General features: G+C 44.2%; 1 protein-coding gene across 1 annotated transcript; it reads left to right on the top strand.

The window, feature by feature from the left end:
- On the top strand, positions 1-25,918 carry ACE2 (angiotensin converting enzyme 2). The gene is made up of 19 exons (XM_066981611.1): positions 1-232; positions 1,839-1,933; positions 4,542-4,700; positions 6,544-6,637; positions 7,245-7,388; positions 8,442-8,554; positions 9,050-9,158; positions 9,881-9,978; positions 11,473-11,642; positions 12,683-12,909; positions 13,733-13,877; positions 15,475-15,573; positions 16,236-16,358; positions 16,730-16,902; positions 17,644-17,702; positions 21,778-21,878; positions 22,888-23,004; positions 24,228-24,422; positions 25,080-25,918. The coding sequence occupies exons 1-19, from the start codon at positions 37-39 to the stop codon at positions 25,195-25,197; spliced, it is 2,535 nt and encodes an 844-aa protein (XP_066837712.1). The 5' UTR covers positions 1-36; the 3' UTR covers positions 25,198-25,918.
- The last annotated feature ends 790 nt before the right edge of the window (positions 25,919-26,708 follow it).

Here is a 26,708-nt window from a genome sequence, read left to right on the forward strand (position 1 = left end):
TGGAGCAGAAGTCCCCTGCGGCCTGTGGTGAGGACCATGGTGAAGCAGGCTGTCCCCCTGCAGCCCATGGAGTACCACGGTGGAGCAGACCTCCACGCTGCAGCCCGTGGAGGAGACCACGGTGGAGCAGGTGGACCTGCACCGATGGAGACTGCGGTCTGTGGAAGACCCCTGCTGGAGCAGATTCCGGGCCGGACCTGTAGCCCGTGGAGGGGAGCCCACGCAGGAGCAGGTGACCTGGCAGGAGCTGCTGCCCGTGGGGGATCCAGGTTGGAGCAGTTTGCTCCTGAGGGATGGACCCCGTGGTACGGACACATATCTGGAGCAGTTCTTGAAGAGCTGCTGCCTGTGGGCAGCCCACGCCGAATCAGTTCAGCAAGGACTGCATCCTGTGGGAGGGACCCCATGGCACAGGGGATGAGAGTGACCGAGAAGGAGCGGCGGAGAAGAAGCGCTATAGACTGACCATAACCCCCATTCCCCCGATCCCCTGCACCGCTCGGGGGGAGGAGGTGGAAGAGAGTGCAGGGGGGGAAGGTGCTTTTGGTTTCTTTCCTTTGTTTTTCACTTCTCTAACTTGTTAGTAATAGGTAATAAATCTTACTATCTCCCTATGCTGAGTTTGTTTTGCCCGTCACGATAATTACTGTGCGATCTCCTCGTCCTTATCTCAACCCTTGACCCCTTTTCATCGTATTTTCTTCCCATTTCTCTTTGAGGAGGGGGAGTGAGAGAGCGGTTGTGGTGGAGCTTGGCCACCCACCCGAGTAAAACCACCACACAGGCTTGTAAAGGTTTCTGAGAAGCTCCTCTAGGAACTGGAAATCAACCCCACGGATGTGGCTGCACAGTCACATCTCCCAATCCAAGTGATCCTGAAGCAGAAATACGCTAATTTAAAAAGTACTAAGGTATTGTCTGATCAATAACACTCAACCCAAGCTGCATTTCCAGAGCTAATTCACGCATTGATTTTCTCATTGATTTGCAGTAAGCGCTCAGCTCCTAGCTGGATTAGCAAAGGTATTTAGATATTTAACTGAAATCATCTTAGTAGTCTTAGTTATCTTAGTACTTAAATCAAGTTGATTTATGGTTAAAGCTAGGTCACTGCACAAGATGTGATCCCACCATTTCTCTTGCTCCTTTTTGATAGTTCATAAACACCTTTAAAATCTAGTTTTATATGCCCCAGTCATTTTGAGAATGAGGAAGAGTCTCCAAATTACTCAGGCTTTGCAAAGACTTATAAAACATGGGCCTGAACATCTAACCACATACCCTATGTCGGGCTAAGTGGAATTTCTTTCTGCCTGGGAAATAAGGTCATGGCTTGGTGTTTCAGTGAAGTTTCTAAATATTTTTACAGCTTATCACCAACCTGTTAAAGGATTCACAGATTCTGAGCTACCAAAGACACTGGCAGGCTATAGATAAAGTGACCAGCTGTATCATTGACAGCGCATTTGGGAAACATTAACCAAAAGTAAAAGCCTTTTATAAGAAGGCCATAAAATGGTAGGAGTAATTATGTTTTTCCAAAGTTAATCATTGACTTCTGTTTATTTGACTTTTTATAAAAAACTTTTTCCTTTCTCTCCTCAATGGATAAAACCTATAAAAGGCCTGGAAAATTGGATTCAGCCTCTTTAGTTCACATTAGCCATGCATAAATGCTGATTAGAAGGAGGTAGAGAAGCTCATCTGAGGAAAACTACTTCATCGGGAGGTTCTCAGCCTGGACACAAACATGTTGGCTCACGTCTTGCTTCTCTGTGGTCTGAGCACTGTCGTGATCCCACAGGATGTCACAAATCAAGCCCAAATGTTTCTGGCAGAGTTCAATGTGAGGGCAGAAGACATCAGCTATGAAAGCTCCCTTGCCTCATGGAACTACAACACCAACATTACTGAGGAGACGGCCACGAAGATGGTAAGTGCTCCATTCTACGGGTTTTAATAGTGTTTTAGGAATCTGATGGTTGCTTTACAGTTTGTTTTGGTTCCACCATGGTTGACAGAAATTTGGGTGCTGCTTTGGGAGCTTGCTTTAACTCACTGGAGGTGCCTGGGCCATTAGCAGCCTCTGCAGCCTAGGGCTGGTGACAGGGCTGCCCTCACACTGCATGGGCATGGCCAGAGGCTGGACTTGCCCTCTGCCATGACCCTGAGTCACCCCAGTAAGTGGGGGGAAAAGGTGAGGGAGTGCTGAATGTTTGGACCCAAAATCAGCGGGATGGAGCGGGGCACCTGCCTCCATATTCACTGCTGTCCTGAGCTCATCCCTGTCTTGTATAGGGGACCCTATTCTTTATAGAGTGGCAGACCTTCTGACCACATTCATCTCATAGCCCTGGCTGTTAGTAGACTGGCTGGGGGTATTAAACTGGAAAAGTGAGATCACAGATTTCGAAAAGCCACCAGTGGAGTTTGCACCACGGTGGTCTAGAACATTGCTTTGAAAGTAAATATCCATCTGGAGGAAGGAATAGAGCATTTTTACTTGAAATACCTTGCAGCACAGTTTGCCCTGCTTTCCAACACCACCATCTTGCTGTCCCAGTCAACTGGGTCTCTTGGCAAGTACTGTGTTTGTCTAGAGCACTCAGCCATGATCTGACTGGCTGCTAATACAGCCATGCTGCAGCCTGGCATCTCATAACCTTGGAACCTCTAAAATGAAGGAAAAAACCCAACCAACCAAACAAAAAAACCCACCTTGAGTTTTGTAGCTACTTGCATTTTAAAGTTAAGTTGAGTTTTAGAGAAAAACAATTCAGAGCATAAAAATGAAGCTGAACATCCTACATCTACTTTTGTGTAATGGTACAAGTCTTCCACTTTGTCTTATAGCTTAATTAAAGCATGGTTTAATTATAGTATTTCTTAATTAAAGCAAGGAGACTGGTTGTTGGAAGAAATCCTAATGACTAATCATTGTCAATCTGGAATGTTTTCCAGTGCACCAGGTACTTAAACTGTAACGTTTCCAAACACGTAAAATGAAAGCCCCATACAGCACTTCCAGCATTAATGAGATGATAATAAAATACGTGAGGAGATACCAGCAATAAGAACCAATTAGTCCAGTGCTCAGAGAGGACGTTTTTCTCTTGCTTGATCTCTTTCGTAGTGCTGGTAATAAACCCACTGCTTCCCCTCCTCCCTGTCTGCTGGAGGAGCAGAGTTAATGACTACTGTCCCTTTTGGCTCCTTCCCATCCATTTTCCTTGTAAACTGGGCCACAAACCTCATAACTATTCCTCTGACTTATCAACCAGTTTCTCTAATTAGGGAAAAAACAGACACAAACTGTTTACCCCCAGCTTTTGCAACTAAAGAGCCCCCTCTCCTGCCCCACTGCTCCTAGAGCACCTCTCCTTCCCTGCTCAGGACGAGCAATTCAAATGCAGATTTGCACAGTGCTGCTCTTCCTCTGGGTGCTCATTAAGCTCTTGCCCAATGAGTTTTCCAAGCTGCTGAGCAATGGGCGGACCTGTTTGCTTTGCTCCTGTGAAGGAGGAGCGTTTGGAAAGCTTTCTGGGGTCTGCGTGGACATGTGATGTCTGTTGCTGCCTCTCTCCATCAGAGCCTGAAGCAGGAATGGTTGGTCCATCTTGCACAGGGCTGGACAACTCGGGCACAGCCCTGGAGAAAGTGTTGGCCTCACCGTGCATTTGTTGCACCCTGATGCCTTAGCAGGGTGGGACAGGCATTGCAGATGCCCTCTTCACAGCCCAGAAAGTTCTGTCGTGTGCACAATTAATAAAACTGTCCCAAGGGCTCGGATTAGCACTACTCTAGTTGCCATTTTGGACAGGTGATAATGTGCTAATCTATGTACAAACATATACAAAGAAAGATGAAAAGAATAAGATGGACCTTTTAAAGATGGTCTCAAGTTCAAACAGTACGGTGTTGCTTCATGCACTGAAATTTGGGAGTTTCACATGTATGTAATTGCAACAGTGGAAAAAGCAATTTCATGTAGAAAATTCAGGTTTTGTATGCCTGGTTTAGGCACCTGTTTAGAGCCTCCCATGCCCATGTATAATATTTTATTAATTAAAACTTCAGGAGAAAGTGATATTTGCATGAGAGGACTCAATATCAATATCTTGGCTGCTGCCTGTTACTGCTACTGAAGCAGAAATGGGGAATGACATCAGGGTCACAGCCCTCTTGCACCCTGGCTTGTAGCTGTGCTTTGTTAGGCCCGGGTGAGCCAAAGGAAGCACTAAAAGAAGAATTTACGGTGATTTAATCTAGCAGGGAACACAGCTAGATGATGCAGGATCAATTATAACAAATATGTTATGAGGAGACAGTCCTGCTTTTTGCTATTACCAAAGAAAAATTGTTATCAGGAAATGGAAGTCAGAAAGTTCTCCAGCTGCACAGTGCAAGTGCTAAACCTACAGTCCACACGTGGACTCCACAAGCGAAGCTCTTCCCCAGAAGAAATACTTTTGCTTGTTGAGTACATCAGGCTCTGCACTCTTTCAGGGAAGTAACCCAGGGCTTATGTGAACCTCTTGCAGAACGAGGCGGGTGCCAAGTGGTCCGTGTTTTATGAGGAGGCCTCCAGGAACGCCAGCAGTTTCCCGCTATCTGACATTCAGGATCCTCTCATCAGGCTCCAGATCCAGTCTCTCCAGGACAGGGGATCCTCTGTGCTGTCACCGGAAAAATACAGCAGGGTAAGTTGCTGAGCACAGCTTGTTTGTGCCAGGTGAGCGAGGGCACGGTGCTTGGCTGAGGATCATGCTTTTTACAGGAGCACGTACCTGCGCTAGGTGACCTCAGCAATATGAGGGGCGTCTGGCTTAGGAAACTGCTTCCCTCTCAGGTCATCAGCTTGCTGTGTAATCCATGCCATAAATTGCAAACTCGCACCCGCCTCAGAGTTGCCCTTGCACAAATGGCCAGGTTAGTCATACAGGGAAAGGAGGACCTGTGTCAAGTGCATGGCCAAGTCCAGAGCGAGGGCAATAAGCAGAAGGAGATGGGAGGAAGGATGTTCAGCGAGCCAAACAGGCGGAGGCAGAGGCAACCTTTTGTTCCCTGCACACGCTGCGTTGTCAGGCTATGAAGAAGAGGGGATGCTTCTATGCAGCAGGCGCCCTGGGATGCTTGAAACTGGTGAAGGTCAATGGCCCCTTTCCACAGCAAGCTGCTGAAGGCCAGCATTAAGCAAGATTCAGAGTGAGGTTTGACATTTCCACTGTAAAGTTCACGTAAAACTCATGTGTATGGATAATGAGCATACGTGGAATTGGATTGAGCATCTCTGAAGACTCAAAAGGGATCTATAGCCCAGCGCTTGAGGGTTGAATTAGTTTCTTATTGCTGGAGATCAAATTGAAACAAATTGCTCAGAAAGGGGATCCTGCAGTCCTGATTATGGAAGGATCCTCTGATTTTTTGGCTAAGATCAGCAGTGTTAACCACCGCACACGAAATGCAGCAGGCTGGCTGGACATCCTGTTTGGCCTAAATGAGATGTCTCTCTGGAAAGACAGATTGCCTTGCTGGGAATGGTGGAGGATCATACAAATATGTTTTTATTTTTGAGCACAGCAGGGCACTGATGGTAATGCTGTCTCTGTTGAGGAGGTATTTTCTTCAGTACTCTCCACATTTAGACACTTGCAGGTTCCTAGATAAATGGCTTTTGGGGCTGAAATGATTGATTTTCACTTGAAAAGTGACTTTTTGCACAGTCTGATGGGATTCCACAGAAATATTTAAATATTTTTCACTGACACAAAAATTTCCCAGGGTCCCCACTCATTTTAAAGCTGACAGAGATAAAGTTAGAGCTAGTCGTCAACGACCCCTCCCACTGACAGCTCTAAGTGGTTCTGGTTTAAAGCTTTAAATGCGGAAAAGCCTAGTCCTAAAGGAAAAGCTAAAAGTGGTGCGTGCTTTTCTTGAGGTATGAAAACTTGAAAACATAAAAAAAAAGAGCTGTGTAGCATAGCTTCTGAGCTGGGTGATTTCAGATGCACTTGGCCTTCAGCTGACCCAAGACACAAGCAGTAGCTTCTCTGTGGTGGAGTTTAAGCATTGGTGCGATGTCACACTGGCAAGCAGTCAGCCTGACAGCCTCTGCAGATGGGGCCCTTCTTGCTCTTGCTCCAGAACGTGAACTACTGGGAGGCTTTAGGTGGGTCCACATTCATGGGAGGGTGTTGATAAACTTTATTGCTTTATTGCTGCTGTATATCGACAGTTCATGTTCATCGAATGCAGAGATCTGCTGACTGGATATTAAGGACCTGTAGATTACATCATATATTTGAGAGATTATCTGTCTTTTCCAGTTAGGTCCTGGTTCAGTAATGCATTCGGGCAAATTCTTTCATTAATCTCTGATGAGTTTAGACATAAGCTTAAATGTTAAGCTCTTGGTGAGGCATTGAATCGAGCTCTTAAGGAATTAGCATTATTATGGCTATTATTAGCATTATTATGCATTATTATGGCTACTATTTTGCACAGAGTGTGTTTCTAATGGGCTATCTCACATCTAATTTGTAGCTGAGCACCGTGCTAAATACAATGAGTACCATCTACAGCACTGGGACCGTCTGCAAAACCACCGAACCATTCGACTGCATGGTGCTGGAGCCAGGTATGGCATTAACAGCTGCCCATATGGTGCCCTTCATATCGCCGGCTCAAAAAAGAGGAAGGAAACCCATGAGAGGCTCCTGACTGCAAGAAAACAGGCTGTAGTTCCCATAGATATGTCCTGCTATCTAAAGCTTAGTCATAATTTCTTCGTACCTTGGAGTCCAGGGACCTGCAGCAGGCCTGCAGCAGGAGAGGGCTGCTCAGCTTATGTGACAGCCTGCCTGTCACCCGGGGCTTGCCCACGCTGTGGAAAGTCTATAATTTTCTCCTCTGGCATCCAAGTCTTGCTGGGCTCAACATCGCATTGAGGCCAGTCTCAAGAACACTGTCAAGGCAAGGGAAGCTGATGCAGGGAGAGAGCGTGGTTAATTTGAGTGACTCATGATCTGCTCTGTGTCTCTTAAAGATAAGAAGGGGAAAATCTTAAATCAAAAAAGGGTGCAATAAAATAATGGGATTTTTTAATGTATCAAACACAAAGTGTTATCTTCTTAGCTCATGAAATTTCTTTGGCTTTGGCTCATTTGCCTGCTGTGAAAGAAAATAAAGAGATTCTGCTTTTTCAAGGCCTAGTACTTAGATATATATATTTGTTGTTCTGACAGGTCTGGATTCTATTATGGCCAACAGCATAGATTATCACGAGAGACTGTGGGCATGGGAAGCCTGGAGAGCTGATGTTGGCAGGATGATGAGACCGCTATATGAAGAGTATGTTGAACTTAAAAATGAGGCTGCAAAGCTTAATAGTAAGTTGCCTTTTTTTTTTTTTTTTTTTCTGGCTTCCAGAAATTAAGAATTATACCTCAATCTTGCACACTTTTCACAGAATTCGCAGCCCAGCCTGTTTTGCACATTGATGATCAACATTTTGTGCATATTTTGCTCTGAGTGTGCATGATGCCAAATAAAAGGTGGTGCAGACAGGTGCCAAGGACCAGATCAGAATTATGTCACTAGCCTGGAACAAAAGGGCAACAAAAAATCTTTAGTGCCACTTTTCCTAAATGCCATAATGTATCAGAGCCCTTCACTAGACACTGCCAGAACTGCACTGCTTGTGACTTGGGGGCAAACACGCTCAATTTAAAAGGCTTCTGAGTGCTGCTGTATGTCCTCGGTGATTTTTCTTCTTTCCTCTCGGCCTTCCTGCACCAGCCACAAGCAGTGTTACATTTTAAAGTGTTCTGACCCAATTGGAATGATCAGGTTTTGCAGGTCTGGGGCAGCAGATGCAGCCAGGTGCTTTGAAAGGATTTTGCACTAAGGGAAATGTGCTTTCAGTCAGAGATCTCCCCACAAATCACAGGGTATTGTCTTTTCAAGGAGCAATGGCAGGCTGCTGCTATTTTTCTTCGGAGGACTTCTAAAATAGCTGCTGAAGCAGTTACATTATCTGCCTCTTGGCAAAACTACTGCTGGATCACCTACTTTCCTATAAACCTTGTTTCCTCAAAACTGCTAATCTACAGCTAGAGATCAGCTTTGAGACATTATACTCCAAAGAGTTGGACAGGGGAAAAAAAGACTGAAAATTTTAATCAAGCATAGGCATCACTATGACCTTCCCCTATACCACTAGGGAAAAAACCTCAGCTATGAACCATTTTGTCTCCAGGCTTGATGGAGCTCAGTGGACTGGAAGCTGTAGTGCCACTGGAAGCTGAATTTCAGTCCTGGTGTTGCTTTGGTTTTGGGGAAAGTCTGTGGCCCTGCACAGGGTCAGCAGGGAGCTGCGTTGCTCCTGCTGGCTGAGCCACGCCATGTGCTGTGTCCTGGGGTAACGCCTCCCCACTTTACAGGTTATGCTGACTATGGAGATTACTGGAGGGCAAATTATGAAGCAGATTACCCAGAAGAATATAAATACAGCCGTGATCAGCTTGTTCAAGATGTGGAGAAGACATTTGAGCAGGTAGGGGCAGGAAAATGCCTTTACCAAGTACAGGGAATTGTGTTTTGTGAGGGTAGGCTCACGTTTTGATGTTGTGAAGGAAGACTAGACCTGCTGTAGACAGCCTGGTCTCAGTCTACATGAGGTTAACAGCTGTTGGGGGTCATAGGTGACCATTTTTACCTCTGCAGCCATGCCAGGACAAGCCCAAAAGAAAGGCGCAGAGAGCACATAGACATGAATTTCTGGAGTGTCCTTCTCCCCATGATCCTTTTGTTGCAAAAACTTTGCAGCCAGCCTCTACTAGGGCCTGGAGCCCATTTCCACCATCCCCAAACAGACACACCACATAGGGACAGTGCAGCTTGCTCCCTTTTTGCTGCTCCATGCCAAATGCTGCGGGTTCATGAAGGGAGAATTTTGTCAGAGACACCTTCGAGGCTCTCTGCTCAGGAAGGACAAATCGGGTAGAGACAAGACAAATTAATGTGCTTCCTTTTCCTTCTCTGCCTCCAGATAAAACCTCTGTACCAGCAGCTACATGCCTATGTGAGGCACCGTCTGGAGCAGGCCTACGGCTCCCAGTTCATCAGCTCCACGGGATGCCTCCCCGCTCATTTGCTGGGTATGACAACTCGGCTGTGTTGCGCGAGCCTGGCCTTGTACACAGGATGACCACCTTCAAGGCACATGAGCACAGAGTAATCTGCCTGTTTAATATTAACAAACAGGGTACAGATAAGAGAAGGGGAGAGGAGAAACAAGGAGTCCCTGGCAGAGATGGCAGAGGTGCTTAGCAGCAGAGGCAGGCGGGGAAGGCAAGCATCCTGCCTGCTGGAGCCATGGGCACCCAGCTCAAAACTCCAGCACAGCACAGCGACATTTCTCTCCCCTTGGTGGCACTTGTCTTCCTCTGAAATGAGAGTTTCAGAGAGATTTGTATTCTTTTCCTTTCAAATCTTGTCCTTAGCAGTGGCATTTCATGACTTTGCCTTCAAAGTGAGCAGCATCAAGCTGCTGTAATTGTAACGTATATGAGCACAACAGCAGCAATCGCATGGGCAAACAATATGGACATTCAGTTTTAAGCAGACCTTTGGAAGGTGATCAGTCCTGAAACTATACTGTACAGCTAGTTTTGGGAAATAAAAGGATTGTTGATCTGACTTTGACTTATGCATGGCTTCCCAGAACTGCTTCTCTCCACTTCACATCTGGATCAGACCTGTGTAGGCACGTAGGAGTCCCTTCTTATGATATCGCACAATTTATAAAACTGTCTTTAACAATTTAAACAATACATAGTCAACCATTTAAAGTATTTCTATGTTTCTTTCTCTTTTGAAGGTGATATGTGGGGTAGATTTTGGACAAATCTGTATTCCTTGACTGTTCCCTATCCAGCCAAACCAAACATTGATGTAACTGATGCAATGGTTCAAAAGGTAAGACATGATAAATTATTTATGCAATATGCGTTATGTAACGAATTTAGGTAGCATAAAAATTACGCACAACATGTCAGCCAGCGTCTATAAAACTATAGCTGTCCAAAGGCAGCCATGGCGCAAGCAAAGAATTGCTTTCTGCATCCTTTTTTGCTCTTCACCTTAATGTGTTCATTCATTTTCCACTGTACTTTTTCTTTCCCTTAGTTGTTCTCCTCTCTTTCTTCCCCACCCTCTTTGACTGGCTTAATCTTGGCTCCGAGTCTGTTTTCCTCAGAGACTCCTATCCATTAAGAGATATATTTTGTTGATATAAATATTTTAGGACTCATGGAACTGGCTGTTATCAAATATGACCTTTGCCAGCCATTACCATAATCAAATAGCTTGTATGTTGTAGTTCTTTTTTTTTTTTTTTTGCCATTCTTGTTTATTTGGGTACAGCTAGGAAACTGCAATTCTGCCTGTTATCTTTTGATAACTGCATAGCACCATAAGGTCTGTGTTTGAGATCTGCAGTGTTAGCAACCATGACACTTTTGCCAGACGGACAATGTGGATGAAGAAAACTCTCTGTATGCTTGCCTAAACCATGTTCCTGTTAGAGAAAAAGAAGGTGTTAAATGGAAGTTTTTGAATTGTGATTATTTACCTGAATTCTACCCTCCTCACAGAGGAAGTGCTCCATTTAAATGTTGTACTGGCAAGAGAAGGAATAGCTACATTTGATACATAAGCAGCTTGAACAAGTGTGTATGAATCTCAAAGAACTGACCCCCCCCGTAGTCTTAAATTACTTATACCAAAGCACCACCATGAGGAAAAGAAGCATTGCTTACAGAAACTCAGGGATGAAGGCTGGACTCATCCTTGTTCATGCCTAATTTAGGACTGTTGTCCAATTTAGCCATCTGCCACGTAAATCTCTGCAAAAACCCAGCCCAGCCAATGCAGACCTCCTGCTATTGAGAATAATTAAACTGCCGAGTGGCATTTGGAAATAGTCTGGTCATTAATGTGCAGTTACAATCTGATAGACAACTCCCATAGATATATTTGCCAGGTTTTATGGTTCCGGCCAAGACCCCCTCTCACACGCATTTGCTACGAGCGCAGCTCCACTCCCTCAAACAAGTTGTTCCCGACTGAAGTGGCTGAAGAAATGGATCCCAGGTCTGTCATGTTTCTGACCTTTTTTATCTCTACCACCTTATCTTTTACTAAAGGCTTCTCTGGTCTGGGTCATGTGCTATCTGCTGACTCTCTGAGTGCAGAAGCCTATTTTGTTTGTGGGGAAAACACTTAATTCCAGTTCCCAGCAGAATTTACGAAAGTGCCAATGATGGACACTGCTGCCTGACTTTCAGTAAGCCAGGTGCTGACCTGAAGTCCCTGACAGACCAGTGTGAAGTCAGCTGCGCTGTTTTAAGTTGACTGTTGGGAACGGGCTCCATGCAGAAGAAATGGTCAATGGTGTCATTGTTTTTTCAGAACTGGGATGCAATGAAAATATTCAAAGCTGCTGAGGCCTTCTTCAGCTCCATTGGCCTCTACAACATGACCGAGGGCTTCTGGAAAAACTCCATGCTCACAGAGCCGACCGACAACAGGAAGGTTGTCTGCCATCCTACGGCATGGGATATGGGCAAAGATGACTACAGGTACTGCAGTTACTGTAGCCCTTTCTCATACCATCTCCTAGAGCATTCATATATTCACTGAAGGTGCACCATGCTGTTTTAAGATTTAATTGTTCCTTATTCATTATTTTTATTCTGTCTGATAAGAGAGGAAAGGAAAACAAGGGAGCAGGGAGCCTGCGGGACTGTAAAACTTACTGTGTAGCTTTTCCTGTGAAGATCTAAGGACTACTCTCAAATTTAAGCAGGGAAGTGACTATTATTTACATGAACTAGAAAAATAATGACTATGTTCCAGGGCTTAAAGAATAAACACAAATGCAGGTGCTTGTTGGTTCCATTGGGATTTCTGGTCACCTACACATTCTGCAGCAATGGCACAGGTCCCTGGGCAGCAAATGCAACCCTCCTGAGACGCCACCTGCTACCTTTAGCTGATGGATCAGAATGGGTAGGCAGACTTCCAGAGTTTCATGAAAAACATCAGTCAATTTTGTATTCCGGTAAGGAGAGAGACTACAAGTTCCCACACAGTGAAGTGTCCTGGAGCAAAATCCATCCCCTCTTGCAGTCCCCGCAGCTCCCTGGTGAAAGAGGCTGGTCCCCAGCAGAGCTGCAATAAAAGCTGCCAGTCTCCCTCCTCAGCACTCTGGGGGAGGAGAAAGGAAATTGCATTTGGAAGAAATAATTTCCTTTATTAAATGGTACCTGCATGAGGATGAAAGCAGGAGTGACCGACACAGTTTTTTTTTGACACTGCCATCTGCTTAAATTTGACGACGGATGCTCACTCCAACATGCACAGCAAACTTATTGCCAAGTTTCAGGGAGTACCTGCTTCTTCCAAAGCAGCCATTTTCCCATACTCCTGGTGCACTAGGTGGATGGATGGAAGTGTTTTGCTGAGTTCCCCTCCAGGCCTCACCCTTGCAAGATAACCTCACGCCATGCTAGGATTGCTTGGGGCGCGGGGTGCTCGCTGGCTCTGGAGGCTGCTTTGCCCCGCAGCGGTGGCCCAGCCACCATATCTCTAACCACAAACACTTTGCCCTGGAGTGCAGGATCAAGATGTGCACCAAAGTGACCATGGATGACTTCCTGACAGTGCACCACGAGATGGGCCACATCGAGTACGACATGGCGTACTCTGTGCAGCCCTTCCTGCTGCGGGATGGTGCCAACGAGGGCTTCCACGAAGCCGTTGGTGAAATTATGTCACTTTCTGCAGCTACGCCACAGCACCTGAAATCCCTCGACCTCCTAGAGCCAACTTTCCAAGAGGATGAAGGTAAATAAATGCATAAAAACTATATATTTAACTGAAAACCCTCACAGGCCTTTTTTTTTTTTTTTTTTTTTTTTGTAGCAAAGTATTTTGTCTGCAAGCTGAGTGAGCAACTCAGAGGCTTCTGCAGGTTCTGCCCCAGCAACTTATCAGCAATCCTATTTTTTCCCCCAAATCACATCATGAAGCGAGGAACATGACTTTATAATGCAGCTACATAATTTAGAAACAAATAGCTAGCTCTTCATTACTGAACAAATTGCAAAATCTTCATAGCTCACCTAGATGAGACTCCAATAGTCTTTTCAATTTCTCGAAGACTATTTTCTTGAAAAAATTTCTTGATTGCATAACGACATACCTTTCTCTACAGACGTATGCACTTAGCAGTTAAAATGAAACTGAAGCCTTGAGATTTACATCCCTCTTTTATGTGCATATTGAATGGACAATACAGGTGACGTAAGCTCTCATTATAATGCAATTTGTTTGCCTTCTTGGAGCATTGCATTATAAGGATGGAGATGTACTAAAATCTTCAACTTAAAATTTCCCATTGGAGAATGGCATGTAAATACCAAGGTGTTAAATTATTTAAGAAGTGATGGTGGTGGACAAATAGATACAGAATGGTATACATTATTTAAGTGATCTTTCCTCATGTGTGGTTTTTTTTTTTCAGTAGTATTCTTCCTTCCACTTTTTTCTTAGTAAAACCTCTAACTCAAACATCTGTAAGCATTAGCTGTAATAGGAAGCAACTTTAGTTGCCTAATTGGATACTAACTGCTAACATAACCGTTACCTTAACTACTTCTCTCTTCAGAAACTGAAATCAACTTTCTGCTCAAACAAGCGCTAACGATTGTTGGAACAATGCCTTTTACTTACATGCTGGAGAAGTGGAGGTGGATGGTTTTTAGGGGCGAGATTACAAAGCAGGAATGGATGAAGCGGTGGTGGGAGATGAAGTAAGTTTGAGAAATGAGGATTTTTTTTTTTTTTCAATTGACTCTGCAAAACCATCCCTTCTCAGTTACTCAACGTAATTGAGATGCCTGTGCCCCCCTGTGCAGGATCTGTTTCTCAGGATGTTTCTACAAAGCCCAGCAGAGTGCCATGTAGAAACACCCAACGTGGTGAAAACGTGGTGCAAGGTCTCACAAGCAGTCTATCCCCATTAACACTGTGCTCAGCTTTGGGTAGCATCCCTACCTTTCAGCAGACTTTCTCCTCGTTTCTAATGTCAGCTTCTCTGATAAAGACAGCCTGTGGCCTTTGCATGGGATGTTCCAGATCCCAGGATCAGCATTGCTGTTCCCCATGATACACGCTTCAGGACATCTGCTTAGCTTAAGTACAGTTCTCTTCCCTGAGTCTTACTGGGCCCATGCTCCTGTTTGCTCCCCACCTCCCAAAGGACAAGTGGAAGGTGAAGTTCATCACACATGCCAACCTGAGAAGCATACAGATATCAATCTAACAAACATCTCTGCATGCTTTTCTCCTTTCTCCCACTTAACAGTGTGTTTGGATATAAATTGTCCAAAAATCTCCAGACTGCTTCTTTCCTCTCCTGTGTATTGATATTCCTGCTAACTACCACCTTTCTCAGTCAAGAAAATACAATTCCCTTGGTAAGTAGCAGCCAGAGGTGCCTTTTCAGGTTATTCCCCACCAGCCAATCTATTTCCACCTCCCTGGAGTTCAAGATTAAAAAGAGGCTTGATTCAGGCTGGAGTCCATCATTTCCCAGGGTGGTTAACATGGGGGCAGAAAAATGCAAAGAAACCAAACAATCCCCACACTGAAATTGGAGTCTACACTCTAACAGGAACACAAACAGTGAGCCTTCATCAACAAACAAAATCTGTAATAAAACTTGATGTCAGCAAGCCTCCTGACCCACCATAAAAAATCAGCCAGCTTCGATTTATTCAAAAGTAGCAGAGATGTCAGAGAAATGGAGAGTGACAAATTGTTCAGGGAAGCTTATCACATCTGTTGTAACGACACTGCAAAGCTTTGTGCTGAAACAAGACCTTGTCATCCAGGTTTACAGATAAAATATTTCCGTGTAAGTTTATTATCATTTTCAGAAATTAGGGCATGGGCTTGTTTCTGTAGTACTGATCAGGAAGCATGCTCTCAGGAGAGGAAAAAAAGAAGAAAACCCTCACCTCCATCCCAGTGGGACAGCAGGTCATTCACCTTTTGGGCCACCCAGTCTCTGCATGCGCTTACCCAGCACAAAACTTGGGGTGTCCCAGGGTATGAGGTGTGTGTGAAGCACGTCTTGTAGGATATTTCACACCACCAGCTACTCCCTGCACACTCTGCAAATCCTTTCCTTGTGCCATCAGTTTCAAAGCAGCTTCTTTGTGGTCTCCAGCTGTGGAGCAGTATTCTTTTGGGGTTACTGAGAGCTGTATATACCTCCTGTGTTTGGAAGGGAGAGAGCTACCCGTAGGTATCTGACAATACAGAGGAAAAGAAGAATCTTTTTTTTTTTTTTTTCTTATTAACTATTAATGAAAATCCCGTGGTTTTTCTTTCCTCCATCTCCAGGAGAGACATAGTTGGTGTTGTCGAACCAGTCCCTCATGATGAGACGTACTGCGACCCTGCTGCACTGTTCCACGTGGCCAATGATTACTCATTCATAAGGTAGCTCCAACCTTGCTCGATGTTTAATTCATCACTTACGTTTTGGGTGCAGAACAAGCTCTGATTACCTAAAACACATACTGGAGATTTTTATGACACCGTCTTATTTTGTTTTACATCCTGACTGAAGGCAACTGATTTCAGTGGGGGTTTTTCAGTGGACATCACGAGCTTCACTGTGCCAGTCTCTGAATGGCCGAGAAGCTGCTGGGTGTGTTGCCAAGCACAGCAGCTTTGTGCTGCCATCAGACTGGTGGGATCACATCTATATGATGTGCCTGTCTCATGGGGAGACTTGCCTCGTACTGCTGTCTCTCGGGCCATGCACATGCAGCCCTGAAGAAACTATCTCTGGTCCCTCTGTGTCCCAGCCACCTCATCCTAGAGGCTCAGCTGGAGCAGAGACCTGGGAAAGGAAAAACCTTGAGCTATGTGGCAGCAAACAGGTTTGGGGCATTTCTGCTACCTTTGATCTTGGCATTTTGTTAAATCAGAGTTAGCACAGCCTATAAATACCGGCTGGCCTCTCATCGCTGCAGTGCTTCTTCCCAAGCAGGAGAGAGAGCTGATGCTGCAGAGCCTCACAGAGTCCAAGGACTTGGGATTTTCTTGACTGACAACTAACAAAAAGTGTGCCTTCCTTCTCCCTGCCCTTCCTGTAGGTATTACACCCGGACCATTTACCAGTTCCAGTTCCACGAGGCGCTTTGCAAAGCGGCCAACCATGCCGGCCCTCTTCACACATGCGACATCACCAATTCCACAGCAGCTGGTGGGAATCTGAGGTAACAAAGACAATTCCTCATAAGTAATAAGTCAGAGCATAGCAAAGGCTAAGTCACCCGTGAAAGCTTCCAGAGTCATTGAGGTTACACCAAGAATGAACTTAGCTTGAAAATTTAGCATTTATCTTGTCAATTCATTTTGACAATTTGGCTAAATTTATATCAGCTGAGGAAGCAAACCTCAAAGATATAACCTCCTGTTAATGAAAAAATAATTTTTGTTAATAAGAATGATGGGAGGAAGGAGAAGATTCAGAAGCCAAAAAAAAAAAAAAAAACAGAAAACTTTGATATTGATTGCAGATTGTTTTGCTAGATGCCTAGACGGAACGTGGCAATAACATACATTGTCTCTCCTTCCACATACACAGAGAATTGCTTGCATTAGGCAGATCTAAGCCCTGGACTCAAGCACTGGAAAACTTAACAGGAGAGAAATACATGAATGCAACACCTCTACTGCATTACTTCGAACCTCTATTTAACTGGCTGCAAAAAAACAATTCTGGCAGATACATTGGCTGGAATACAGACTGGACTCCGTGTACGTACTGCTTGCGAATTAAGGGTAATAGTTGGTCCGCACAGCCCTTGACCAGCAAAGTTCCTGTCTCTTGTAGCTGTTGAAGGCTCTTCTTTATATGAAGACAGGGTTACGGGAAACATACACTGAGCAGTAAGTTTTACGCACAGCAAGGCAAACCAGTACAGAAATGCTACCATTTCTGTACAAACCAGTACAAAATGCTACTATTTTGTTTGCTGTCATGTGCTGTTCAAAGAAGGGAGCTCAAGGGGAGGAAAAGGAGGAGTGAGTGGGAAAATGTGTTTTTCAGCCTGTTGTGATGACACTGAGTGTTGAACAGTCCATGCTGTACACCTGTAATCACCGCTAGTCCTGGATAGCCCCGTAACTCTTACAGTGCTGTGCCTGTCTCTGGTGGTGAGATTCGCCTAGTCAGACATCAATTCCTGCTTCTGAGCTGCCTATTCTCCGTGGAGGGAAAGACACGTTTCCTTCGGGAGACGTCTAAAGAAGGCTGGAGGACTGTCCTCTAGACGTGCTCTTTCTTTTGATCTACAACAAAACAAGTCTCGGGTGGCTGACAGCTCAGATGCAGATGTTGGCATTAGAGACAGCTGAAGGGAAACAAGACAAATCCCACCAAGCTGGCCAGGGAAAGCAGGTGAAGCTGCAAGGAAACTGTAGCTATCCCGGCATTTCCCAGCGACTACCTTTATGTCACTGCAGCTCTGACCCAGTCCTTGTTTCTTTTTCAATCAGATTCTGAAAACGCCATCAAAGTACGCATCAGCCTGAAAGCAGCACTGGGGAACGAGGCGGTAAGTGTGCTTGCACTGGGACGCTCTGTGTATTGCTTGGGCAACAGGAATGCTGTGCTGGTCACTCAGGAAGAAAGGCAGGGTCTGGCTGGCTTTGGGTCTGAAAAGTGGCATCAGCTAAGAAGGAGGGTTATTCCATAGATGTCTTATCTGAGTTTGTGGTCAAGACTGCCTCTACAGTTAGCAGTGGGACCTCTCCTGGGAGTGGTCTCACCCATGGTACGAAAGACATCTCAGCTAGATGAGCTAAGTTACACCATGGAGGTACCAATCATTTTTTTTTACCTGGAGGGCTGGCATAAGGGGACCTGTGTACCTAAAAACTGCAATATTTAGCCCTGCTATGCTGCTATGGCTAAGTAAAAGATAAAGCCTCTACCCACATGTTTTCCTAATTTCCATCATCTTGACCGCAGTCAGAAGTTATCAGAGTAGCTACTTCACATTTAAATATGAGACTAAAACAGAGGGGTTAAATCCCACCCTGTATTCTCAAATGGTTTTGCACTGCAGCTCTCCTATCACTGCTCCTTTGTAGATCTTTGTTTGCCTGTTTGCTGTAGCCCTGAGGTATTCTGCTGCCCCTGTGCAGGCACAAGCTCTATTATAAAGACTGAGAGGGGCAGTGCACCTGCTGTGTTTCAGGGGAGGAGAAGGGCTTTCCTTCCCACGAGAGTTGTCTGCTCTCCACGATTACGCCAGCTGGCCCAATAAAATGTATTACAGCAACTGACAAAACTCACCAAAGCAAAAGAGGGCTCTTCAAGATTTTAAGCAGAGCACTGGCTTGGCCCATCTGTTTAACCCAGACACCTGGCTGAAAATTTGCTCCTTATTCTCACTGTGTCTCTTTGTGCCAGTCTCATGGAGGCGTCCCAGAAGGTTTCAGGGCAGACACTTTGCTCCTGTTAATCGCTGTTTTCACCTTGCGGAGCATCGGTAATTTTCCAAGAAGGAGCATGTCATCAGGCAGGCCGTTTAGACCTGCACGCCGGAGCCTATTGGACTAGCAAGGACGCAATACCTTGGGCTCATTTTTTATATGAATTGATGCTCTCACTTCTATCACTCTCTCACATGCAAGCCCCACTGGAATTTTATTGCTTCCTAGACCGCTGAGTCGAGTTAGATACAATTCAAAACTGATAGCAGCAGCATGAAAAGGTTCCCTATTACAACACATTTATTAGTCATTATGGTTAATGTTTAGCTTAATACCATTTTTATGCCTGCCTTTTGCCATCACAGCCTTTTGTTGTGCAATTGAGCAGCTGTAAAACAATCTCATACAGATTACTTAATTTGAATTATTGTATGGACAGTAGGTTCCTATGCTCTGAAGAGCAAGCCGTGCATTTTCCTCTCACAACCAGTCCATGTCACCAACTTGCAAGAAACCTTCTCCATTCGGCAGCTTTATACTTTGCCCCAATTTTCACTCCCGTGGGGCTCCTGGGAACGTGTCTCTGGGCACTGGTGTGCAGAGAAGTGGGCAGTGGCACACACACAGACTGTCACTACACAGAGCAGTATGTTTGGGCTGCTTTATGCAGCTCACGGCACACAGAAGCCGGGAATGCAGTGCAAGTGTTTAAGATTATTTGGAGGTATATTGCTCCATTAGGACAGCAGAAGGCATTCTGAGTACGCCAGCAAATCTTTTTGCATTTCTGCTCTTTAGCACTGGCTAGAATGCAAAAGGAGAGATCCCCTGCTCTTTGGCAGAAGGAGGGAGGGTGCTACTGGGGGATGGGGGCACTGGGGGCAACCACGGCTCACACAGGCAGTATTGCAGCCCTCAGCTACCTACCCTGGATGTTACCAGCAGGGAAGTTCAATAGCACAAAGTGATGGCAAATTAAGCACCCAGGCTCACAGATAGGCCCATGCCAGCTACGCCGGAGTGTGTTCGGCTGCAATTACCCTGCTAACTGTTCTCAGGCTGATGAGATTAAAGCTGCAGCCACAGCATCACCAGTGTAGCTGATGAGCCTGAAAACACCCACAACTTTGTTCCAGCTGGGGCATTAAGCAAGGGCCCTCTCAAGGGAAACTGTTAAAAGTCCCTTGCCAAACCATTCTGCATCTGTCTTATCTAAAATAAAGGCTTTCATGAATGGGAATCCCCTGACCACCATTTGAAAATAAACCCGCCTTCAAACATCAATTCAGAATTCCCCACTGGGTGTCTGTCACACCTGTGGTCAGGTTGTAACAGGCGGGCACAAAGGTGGTGTTTGGAAATGGAAAGCAGTCATCCTGCAGGCATTTACGTGTATTTTATCATGGAAAAGCCTTTTTGAATTAGAGGGCAGACTCGCACTGCCTTTCAAGCTACATGTGGGGGTCCTGCAGGGAACACGGGACATTCACTTCACTCTGTAAGCCAAGCAGCCCCTGTGGCGAACAGCAGGCACCAGATTAGATCTCTGAGACGCCTAGGGACAGCGTGCGGGCTGTCATTGCACACACACAGACCAGACGCCAGCCAGGTACTTCCCTCCACACAGCCAGTAATGTTATTTATAAAGGCACTTGAGAGGCACACTGGCAATTAAAGTACATTAGACTTAAAAAGACAAAATACTACAGAAAAAAAATAAATGATTAAAAGCGAAGGTGCTAAGTACAGAAAGCAGCAGTAGAGGAATCAAGCTCAATTAGCTCCTGGTTAAAAAAAAAAATAATAATAAAATCACTATGGAGCCTAAAGATATTGGGATAAACAAAAATAAGAGGAACCCTCCCCCCCCAACAGCCTGGCAAGCTGTGATGGTGAATGCTGCCAGCTGCCTGAAATAAAGAGTGGGAAGCGCTCCAGGGCAGGGCTTCGCCTGGCTCCTGGTGAGCAGGAGAACACCAGTGCCTTGCCAGGGCAGGGGCAGACAACAGCTCCTGCCTTTGCTGGCAGGAGAAACCAGCCTGGCACGGGGGGAAATGGGGGCTGCTCTGCCAGGGTCACCAGTGTCTTTCTTGGGGCATGATGCAGCACGGACCAGTATCCGTGTGGGCTCCTCCTGTTCTCGCCTCCGGTGTGTTTGTCTTCATTTTATGCCACTGTTGACAGGAGGACAGAGTGGAAGAATGTGGCTGGGTTTTTATAAAGCCCTGTTACAACAGAGCTGTCTTCTACCGCACCTTCCCGAACGATGCTTGAGAAAGTCAGGAACGGTGTAAAACTATTAGTGACAGCATTTATAGGCATTCCTGCAATGCAATCAAATCCAAGCCTTCAGGGGACAAAAAGAAATAAAAATTACCAGATAGTTCTGAAAGGAATTTTCCCTTTGTGCACACATGGCATTGCGTAACGGGCTGGGGTGCGTTGTCAGCTCTTGAGGAGGTTTTTGCCCTCTGTGAAGCTCCCAGTTCCTGTTCCAGAGAAGCTGGGTTTGACTTCTGTGCCCCAGGATAACTTTGGACTCATAAGGCAGGCTGGGAGGAGCCTGAACATAAGCAAGGAATTTTTTATATTGCCTGTTTGTTATTAAGGGAAGAACAGTAGAAATACTGACGCAAAGAGCTTTTCACCTCTCTGGGCATAGGAACCAGCATGGGCTTTTGAAATTCCCACTCGGGCTGCATTTCTGTACCACAAGCATCAGCACCGGCAGCTCAGCCCTTTTGGCCCTGGCAGATGCAACTACCAGCTTAACCTGCTGATCTGAATCATGAAGTGCTGTCATCATTATGGCTACTTTATTATCCTCTCTCTAAAGGACAGACTATGAATTGCAGTAACTGTGACAGAGCACATGTTGCTTCTGCTGCCTTTGCACCCTGCAAGGCAGGACTGCAACGTCTTCAGCAGCCCCAAATGATTGCAGAGGGATAGCACGATGAGCTATCTGGCAGTGGGGATGCCTGCTTGGTTGTTCTTCTGCAGAATGCCCAGATTAACAGGGATAAAATGTTTGAGTAGGTTCCTGAAGTGCTGTCATGGCGCAAATAAATAAAACAGAAGCGCATGCCAAGCATTACAATTACTATTTCTTTTTAGAATGATTTCTTAGTGTCAGCTAACTTGCCATACATCTGTCACCTCCGATGAATCTCTCTTGTGCTATTTTTGCAGTATGAGTGGGATAAAAGTGAGCTCTTCTTGTTCAAGTCATCCATCGCCTATGCCATGAGGAAATACTTCGCACAGGAAAAGCTACAGAACGTCGACTTCCAGTGAGTGGCTTGCCTAACCGTGCTGGCTATGCCTGTATTGCTTCTTGCTCACTAGTGGTATGGGTTGGTGGAATTAATTGTGATTTCTGTCAGATACAAAGAGGAATGGTGATAACAATGTTAAACATCATCTGGTTGTAAAAGACAAGGTGCCAGCTTCATTACATGCTGTTCTTTCTCTTCCCCAAGAAGCATGAAGTTCAGGAGTAATATGCTAAAGTTAGGTAACTTCAGTGGCTGCAGAGGCTTTGTCATCTTTGTCACTGCTCATCAATGATGAAAGTGAGCCTTGAGAATTTTTGCCCAATACATACATGGAAATATCAGAGAAGACACATTGGTTAGAAATAAAAATTTCCAACTGTATACATGTACGTTACTGAATATCCAAGAGGTTTTGAGCCCAGGAAAGATAAACTTGTTGATCATAATGCACTAAAATTCCATGCAGACTTACTAATTTTATCTGAGTTTACTTACAAACATAAAATCTATCATCTGAGATTGATTTTTGGTAAGAAGAAACACCATTTTTTTAGGTCTCTTGGAAAATTTTCAGAAGCTATGTATTTTAAATATTTGATATTACTTTATAGAACATCAGTCATGTAACGTCTAGGACCTATTCCCAGCAGAGCATAAGAAGGATTTTTTATTTTTTTTTCCACTTGGTATTTCATATATCACTTCCCTCATGAGAACTGCCCTAAACACTCCTTAGAGAGCCTGAGCACTCTTTGTTCTGTGTGCTGATTATGTGCTTTGGAAAATTATGCCAAGGATTGTCCCAGATATAGAGTACACTCTCTCCATCTGAGGTTATTCCTTAGCACTTACAAAAAGAATTTCTAACAGGATAATAAATTTAACTTCCAAGTTGAGGTCACTAGGAAGCTTTCTCTTAGCACAGACTAGCATTAGCTATTCAATGCAACCATTCCCTTACCTGAATTTAAAGCTAATGTCATCTCAACAACCATGAAACCTCTCTCTTCTGTTTCTCAATCAGGGCGACAGACATTCATGTTGGGGAAGAAACGCAAAGGGTCTCCTTCTACATTACTGTCAGCATGCCAGGTAATGTCAGCAATATTGTGCCCAAAGCTGACGTGGAAAATGCCATCAGGTGAGATTTTGCTTTCTGGGAAAAAAAAAAATAAACAAAAACAGTGTATGAAAGGATGGAAGGAAAAGCAGAGCTTAAGCCTGCTAAAACAGAAAGGGTGATAAGAAAGTCAGTTCTGCAATTAAAATGGAAATACTAGGAGAGAAACTGTTATGCTAGAAAGAAAACAGTCCATCTATCTGATGGTGTCTTGGACAGCAGCCAATGTAAAATGCTTCAGGGGGCTTGTAAAACTGTCATAACACACCTAATTGCATCATACTTTGCCAGGAAATATCATTGCTTCAACTTTAACGGGAACTATTCTATATTCTGAAATACGAGGCATGGTAATGGAGTATACATGCACGAGAGCACGTGTGTTTTCTTTCTCTCATTAGAGAAAATTCAGTGCGAGAATTATTGTTAGTGACGACTGCAGAATGATGCATTAGAAAGAAAGCCAGTTGTATTTGATTGTAGAGAAAAGGAGTCAGAGCAGGAGCTAATTCCCACTTATGGGTCAATGAACAGCTCTTTTATAGCACAGTATGAAACCACTGTCAGTTATTACTGTAAAAATGGTAAGTAAAACTGCAAGTCTGCAGATGGTCACGGATAATGTGCAGTGGGAAAAAAAGAGGGCACAAATCTAAAAGTAGCATCAACATGAGATGGGGTTGAAAAAGCAGTTAGAGAAACCGGTGAACCAAGGGAGAGGTATGACTATGAAAGTCGTTGTCCAGATCAAACTGACAGAAGCAGAGGTTCAGGAAAACAAGATACAGAAAAGACAACAGGGAAGGTATTTTCAGGGCAGTAAAGAGCACAAATCAAGGTTGTGGAAGGCTGTAGGAGGGAAAGAGAAGAAGGCAAAGCTGTGGTTTTCTGTCATATAACCAAGAAAATTATGGATAAAGAGAATAAGAGGCAAAGCACAAATAGAGAATGAGATCATAAGGCTGCTTGCCACATTTTGATAACCTGTTAAGACTGGGCTTAAGAGCTTAGACAGTGTCTGAACATGTCACTTAAGCTGCAACATGTTAAGGGCTTAAGTTATCATGCTTGTTACCCGCCGCCCTGTAACAGAAGGAATATGGGTTTAGCAGTACCTCCTGTGCAGCCTGTTCAACTGAGCAGTTCAGTGGGAGCTTGGCATACTGGAGAGTTATAAAGCAACTGAGAAATGTTTATTTCTTTCCAATAAACATGTGAAACTTTTAAATTCCTCCTGACGACAGGATGTCTCGGGGACGAATCAGTGAGGCTTTCAGGCTGGACGATAACACGCTGGAGTTTGTGGGCATACTTCCAACCCTGGCCGCACCTTATGAACCACCAGTCACCATTTGGTTAATTATATTTGGAGTGGTCATTAGCCTGGTTGTCATTGGAGTTATTGTCTTGATCATCAGTGGGCAGAGAGATCGAAAAAAGTGAGTAGTATTTTTGACACCATAATCACGACTAGAGGGAGAAGTCCCGATGGTTGACTCATCAGGGTGCTTACAGATGGGCCACCAAATCTAAATGAAGCAAATCAGGGAATTACTGCTTATCATCTCCCTCCCTTCAATGGTAGTGGCTAACGGTTCAGCTCCCTGCCTTTCAGTGCACGGCAGCTTTGGCAGCGTAGTGAAAGTCCGTTTTCATCAGCAGTTTAGCCAAGGCAGCTGGACATACTGCAGCTGCAGAGAGCTGTGGCACGGTCAGGCTTCTGCCAGCCCTGCCGCAAGGCTGGTGGAGCAGCCTGTGTGTTGCGTGCTGCCTTCTTCAGCAGCAGAATTTGCCCGCATTTGTCAGCACCTGCAGTCTTCAGTGGTCTTGTTGGGGGTTGTCCAGGAATGCCATGTCTCTTAAATATTATTGCATTTTCACCAATATGGTCAGGTTGTTCTTATATGTCTCTCTGATAATGGGATTTCTGAGAATGTAGTGGGCTTGCTACTGTTCCCTTTAAAGACAATGAAAAATTCCTTCTGGCATGAATTTTCCCAGTTGAGAACAACATTATTTGCAATTGCTTATTCTGCGGATCCAGAAGGACTTGAACAGAGCAGGGGCTTGTAATATAAAAATAATTTCTATTACAGGAAAGCAAAAGGAAGAGCAAGAGAAGCAGAATCAAACTGTGAAGTGAACCCTTATGATGATGATGGAAAAAGCAACAAGGGATTTGAGCTATCTGAAGAGACACAAACATCATTTTAGATGACATGGGACAATAAGGGTTTCTGTTTTTCATTTGGTTGTTTTGGTTGGTGTCTTTTTTCTTCACTTCACTTGTAGCAGTGATGCCTAGCAAGGACCAAAATGCTGTGGATGTCGTCAGACATCATGACTTCCGGTAGACCCTGAATCTACTGGTTCCTAGACAACAGTAATTCTGCCATTTATGTGGTAACTAAAAAACATGCAAAACTGCAAGATGTGTATGTCCTGTGGCTTTTCTACAAAATACGTGCATCATATTACACACTCTCTCTTCTGCTTTTCATAGATGTGCTGCATCCAATTTGCCTTTGTTTCTTCTGTAAAGAGATATAACCTCTTGGAAGTATAGAGCTGTACACAGATCAAGGCAGACAAGAATAACTCATATACTTGTGATGCCCATAAGGAACATCCTGATCTTTACAGATGGAGGGCTCAGAAATCTATCTGATAGACAGTGAGAAAAAAACAACTGTCCACCACAAGAATCTTTGTGATGAAGTACTCAATTTGATATGAAATAAATGCATTTTTTGCACCTACAGGAAATCTGTATCATTGTAAAACGGTTACAGAATGAAGACTAACAAGCACTGGAACTTAGGAAGCTGTAACATAAGTTATTTTTCTAACTGGTTTATGGATATGTATTGTAGAGACCAATTAGCACATGACTGCTCAAAAACAAAAAAATAAAAATAAAAATAAAAAGAAAAAATCCATTTTGTGTTGTCATCTGAATATGAAATACATTTCCTTAATACTAGATGATCAGTACTTCAGCCATTGCCTCCACTATTACAAATACTGCATATTACAAATAGAAATTGCACTATTACATAAATAATATTTCTTACTATAGTAAATTTACTATATTTATTATATACTATAATATATTATTCATACCATTGTGTAATTATTATTAAAAATAATTATCTCATGAATATGGTTGTAAGCTCACAAGAAGAATTTACACTGTATATGCATGGGTGTATAAATTGCTGTCTGCAGATCCATTTCTGACAATTTTATTTCATAGTTTTGGGAGTTTATTTTCTTAAATGTGTGTGCGTGTGCATGTGCAGGCATGCATTCATGTATGGAAACATATATGAAAGTAAAAGAAACCAGGCCAGGAGCTGTGCAGAAGATAAGAACTCCATTTCATGGAAGAGTTTCTACATTTCAGCAATTTGCGCTGTTACAAAGCTCAGAGCTCTCAAAATGCATAACAAAACAAACCAATAAAATAGGACATCTTCTCCTTGCCTTCATTGACTATATAGGGAACTTGGAATAGCCCTGGTTTCTGTATGCTTAAAGTTAGATACGATGAATCCCCTGTAGTATTTTATCAAGTAGTGTATCATGACCTTGTCAATTGCCCTAGTTTCTCCTTTTGATATTTTTGTACCCAATACTGTTGTCCTGTATCTGTCTCTAGTCTTCACTTTCATCAGCTGATATATTTTATGCAGAATCTCAGACATGTAGCATGCACTTCACAA

Source organism: Anser cygnoides, chromosome 1, assembly GCF_040182565.1.
Source record: "Anser cygnoides isolate HZ-2024a breed goose chromosome 1, Taihu_goose_T2T_genome, whole genome shotgun sequence".
Taxonomy (NCBI): domain Eukaryota; kingdom Metazoa; phylum Chordata; class Aves; order Anseriformes; family Anatidae; genus Anser; species Anser cygnoides.

What these genes read in the sequence shown, in the direction of transcription:
- ACE2 (XM_066981611.1), top strand. Translation starts at nt 37, where the DNA reads ATGGTGAAGCAGGCTGTCCCCCTGCAGCCCATGGAGTACCACGGTGGA. An exon ending in GAATACAGACTGGACTCCGT is followed by an intron (nt 16,903 to 17,643) that starts GTACGTACTGCT and finishes TTTTTCAATCAG; the next exon opens with ATTCTGAAAACGCCATCAAA. An exon ending in CTACAGAACGTCGACTTCCA is followed by an intron (nt 21,879 to 22,887) that starts GTGAGTGGCTTG and finishes TTTCTCAATCAG; the next exon opens with GGCGACAGACATTCATGTTG.